Source organism: Trachypithecus francoisi, unplaced genomic scaffold, assembly GCF_009764315.1.
Source record: "Trachypithecus francoisi isolate TF-2019V2 unplaced genomic scaffold, Tfra_2.0 Lachesis_group4, whole genome shotgun sequence".
NCBI lineage: Eukaryota > Metazoa > Chordata > Mammalia > Primates > Cercopithecidae > Trachypithecus > Trachypithecus francoisi.
This window is the reverse complement of record NW_022681469.1, coordinates 103019665-103023859: the sequence shown is the minus strand read 5'-3', so window position 1 is coordinate 103023859 and position 4195 is coordinate 103019665. Positions and strand designations below refer to the sequence as shown.

Genomic DNA, 4195 nt, shown 5'->3' with positions numbered 1-4195 from the left:
GCTGGAAATTTGCCACCGATTTTAGGCTCGAGCTGAAGGTTACCAGGATTTATCATTGTTTCCCCAGGATGTTTAACCCTCATGGGCTCCTCTTCTTTCATTTAAGACACCTGAAAAAAACAATTCTTGTAAGCGCTTTGGCCATTTTGTTTAAGAAATTTGTTTTAGCTCCTACGGTTTTGTAATCCAGAAATATTTCTGAAATGAGGAGTGGGGAGTATTGGAGACAAAAAGCAGCTGTGTACCAGGAAATAATAAGTAGCATGCAAAAATATCACAGCTAATAGATGTCCTTTACGAGTGGAAATATCTATGTTTAATTGCCTTAAAAATGTGGGGTGGAAAAACACAATTATACATTGTGATAACAAACCTGTACAGTTAATTTCTGAATAATACAAAACAAGTGCTGAAATTTTTTCTTGATGATTGAGATAATTGTCCCCAAATTATGACATCAGCTACCCAAATATCATGTTGCCCCATCTGCAAATACTTGAAGAGGAATAGTTACCAATTGAATGCATTTAGATTCATCCTTAATAAAAAGAAAATTGCATAGCTTTTTATACTGTTGCAAATGCATCTCCCAATATCATTGTCAGCTTAGTGATATTCTCAATATTTTAAAATTTCAATTTTTAAAAGATACATAATATATAATTCCTAATAATTATAAACACATCATTTTATTCATCTGATTTTAATAACATGCATTTTATAATTACTGTACAACCAAAATAGACATTGAATTATGCTGTGTGCATGTCTTTATTCAACAGTATATTCTTAGACACCTTGTTCAAACAAATTAAGTTTAAAAGAAAATTAAAAAGGAAAAAATCTTTCCAGTAGAAACAGAATCACAGTGCTTTACAGACAAAAGGAAAGGAAAAGAAATTCTCATACGAAAAGAGATTTATTATTACATAGAAAATTCTCACAATAGTTGAAACACACTTCAGAAACTAGTAAACACCTTAGATAGAGTTGTGCCAATTACTCAGCCCACAAGCATCTGCTTTGTCTTAATTAGACGGGGAAGGTGAATGACCACTGTTTATTTTCATTTTCCTCATTAATTATGAAAAACTGCATTTAATTCATCTTGCATGGTGAGAGATTGGCTGCGCAGATGTAAGTCGTAAGGGAAGTGGCTGTCGGTGGGCAACCTGAACATGGCACCCTGCCCAAGGGGACCCCTGGGTGGCACTGCACAGTAATGCATGCCGTAATTGTAATTTTTGCCATAGTCCAAGGTTTCTTCTTGCTTCAGGGAAAATATCCCATTATAGTTAATTGGGGGAGGACTTAAGGGACCTTCAAACTGGGGGCTGGCACACTCAGGGGAAGTACTTTCATAGAAGGATTCATACGCACTGCAATAATTGTAGGGTTTCATGGACTTGGAATTATCAAGAGTCCCATGCCCTGGGGGAGTGGTGAGCTCAGGGCTGTGGTAGGGTGGGTAGAAGGTAGAGTAGGGTGACCTTGTGTGGTGCGCAGCCTCCCCACCCTGACCCATCAGGAAACTCCTGGCGTTGAGCTGCAAGCAGCCTGCCACCAAGTTTGTAGTTGGCTGGGAAAGACCTTTGCATAAGTTTTGGACGAATGTGAGCAGATCTGGTCTCTTGCCGATTCTCAGAATTTCAGAAAGTGCCCAGATGTAGTTTTTGGCCAGTCGTAAAGTCTCTATTTTGGACAGTTTCTGGGTTTTAGAATAGCAGGGGACCACTTTTCTTAAGTTGTCCAGAGCGTCGTTGAGGCCATGCATCCTGTTCCTCTCTCTCGCGTTCGCTTCCTGTCTCCTGAACTTGACCCTTTCCAATCGCAGCTTGGTTGTCTTTTTTTTCCTAAGACCCCTCCTTCTAGGCAACCCATTTTCATCTTCCTCTTCCCTGTCTTCCTCCTCTTCTTCTTTCTCGGTTTCTTCTCCAGGGGCCCTTTTGATGCTTTTTCCTCGAAGGACAATCTGTTTGGAAAAGCTTTCTGGTTTCTTAATTTGCTTCTGGTCCTCGCATTCTCTAGAAAACTTTCTGCACATCTGGGATTCTGGCATTACAACAGACTCATCAAACGGTAGTGTTAACATGGTTCTCTAATCTTAAATTACCTGAAAAAATGCCAGCACAATATTTAAAGAGTTTTCATTTTTAAAGTTTATACACTTAAAACATATTTAATTATTTAATCATAAGACTACAAAAACACGTGAAAAAGACTGATTCTGGGGCTGATTTTTTAACATTAAATATAATTTTGAGTTTGTGAAGATAAGTAATTATGAAGACATTGATGCATTCAATAGGATTAATTTATATGAGCAAATTATCAAAAGAAAATAAAAATGAAACATATAATTATTGTGATCACCACCATCTCCATTTCTCTTTGCCTTTAAACTGGATTTTAGTACCCCCCAAAAAAGATTGTGGAATTCAAGCAAATGCAAAACATGAAATTTCAATGCAGAATTTCATTAATTCTAATTCCCCTGAGCACAAAATGAGAAGATAAACCAGTTTTTAAAATGGAAAGTACTATCTCTCCATTAGCTGACAAATTTGTGTTCTTTTTTTAAAACAAACAAACAAACAAAACCTTAACTTTATTTGCTGTATCACACAACTGTGAATTTAGATAAGTGGGTGTGGGAGTATACAAATTTAAAGAAAAGATTATAATCAGAGTCAATTTTTAAACTGATTTTTTCTGATCAGTAAAGAATTATGTAAAAGAGCACTATTTTCCCAGGCTTCAAAAAGAAAAGGGGATTAGGCTAATTTGGAATAAACTCTATCAATAAATTTAAAACATAAAAATCACTGGCAATTTCTTTTAATTAAAAAAAAATTGAGACTGATTTTATTTACATTTAATTTTTTTCCGAATAGAATTGTCTGTTTACTGCTGTTCAAATCATCCTGGACAAAAACCACTCTCGTAGTGTTTTTGTTCTACGAGCCATACAAGTCTCCCTCTAGCTAATATCTGACAGGAACGGTCCAAGGATTCTGACTGCAATTGTGCACGTGTGTTCAGAATCCCAAATGAAAGGGGAAAATAATTTGTGTTTCAAATGCATTTTGGTTTTTGTTTGGTGAAGCAGCAAGTATTTTCATCTAAAGTCTTCAAACAAATAGGCACATTAAAGCAGAGACTTTTCAGTTTAACAATCTCCAGCCCCCTCAACACACACATATACACACGAACACATACACAAACTCTTAGTAATGTCCACATACTTGCAGTGTTACATAATAGCAGTGAAAGTATGTGATAATTACATCATAAGAATGAAATATGATAAGAAGTTATAGATGGCAAAGAGCATATAAATACTATAAGACAGTGACACTGTATCTTTAAATACTTGCATGCAAAGCCAGCATCAATTGAAGTATATCTTTATTTATATTACCTTAGGTTTTAATTTCATTCAATAATCAGTTTTCATTTTGGGTCTTCCAAATCTTTTCAGGCTGAGTGTCGCATCGTCTCCTGGAGTCTCTAGATCTGTGTATATCTGCACTATCTCATTGATCTCTAAAAAGTGACATTGATGCCAACTGCCAGAGCTGGTACCCATGCCATCTGCTAGTGACGTCACAGGGCAGAGAGAGCCATGTGATCCTCTCTCTTGGGACCTTCATTCTGCACTGATCATCTGGCATCCCTGTAAGTGGGTACCAGCATTCATGCATCAACACAGAAGGTTAGACTGATAGGAAAAAAATCTGCACCAGCATTTCACGTACAGTAGGTGCATTTCTCCTCGAGCTGCTTCGGTTTCACTGGCAATCTGTAGAAATAGCTGTGTTAGTGTTCAGTTTCGCCCTGCCAACGGTGCAAGTATTAGGTGGTCGTTAATATTCCATTCATTTACAAGGTGGGCTTTTGTGTGAGCAAGAGGTTTTTGTTGTTGTTGATGATATTGTTTTGTAAAGATCACCATCCCATTTGTGCACCTGGGTACCCAGGGAAAGAAAGCCATGAAAAGGAGCTGGAAACTGGTCTTAAGATGTTTAACCAAACTAAGATTCGTGTAAGTGAACAGGGGTCAACAAAGGTTTCATTTTCTTGTTTTGTTTCACAGCATGTAACTTATGAGTGTGTGTCTGTGTGTTCTCTTATTAACATGTAAGACTTCTGTGCTTCTTAGGGATTTGGAATAAAAGAACAGCTTCTCCATCTG

General features: G+C 37.0%; 1 protein-coding gene across 1 annotated transcript; it reads right to left on the bottom strand.

Annotated features, from left to right (window-relative positions):
* Positions 1 to 290: 290 nt before the first annotated feature.
* On the bottom strand, positions 291 to 3753 carry NEUROD6 (neuronal differentiation 6). The gene is made up of 2 exons (XM_033192624.1): positions 3422 to 3753; positions 291 to 2113 (listed from the first exon to the last, which is right to left on the bottom strand). The coding sequence occupies exon 2, from the start codon at positions 2090 to 2092 to the stop codon at positions 1079 to 1081; it is 1014 nt and encodes a 337-aa protein (XP_033048515.1). The 5' UTR covers positions 2093 to 2113; positions 3422 to 3753; the 3' UTR covers positions 291 to 1078.
* Between the last annotated feature and the right edge of the window lie 442 nt (positions 3754 to 4195).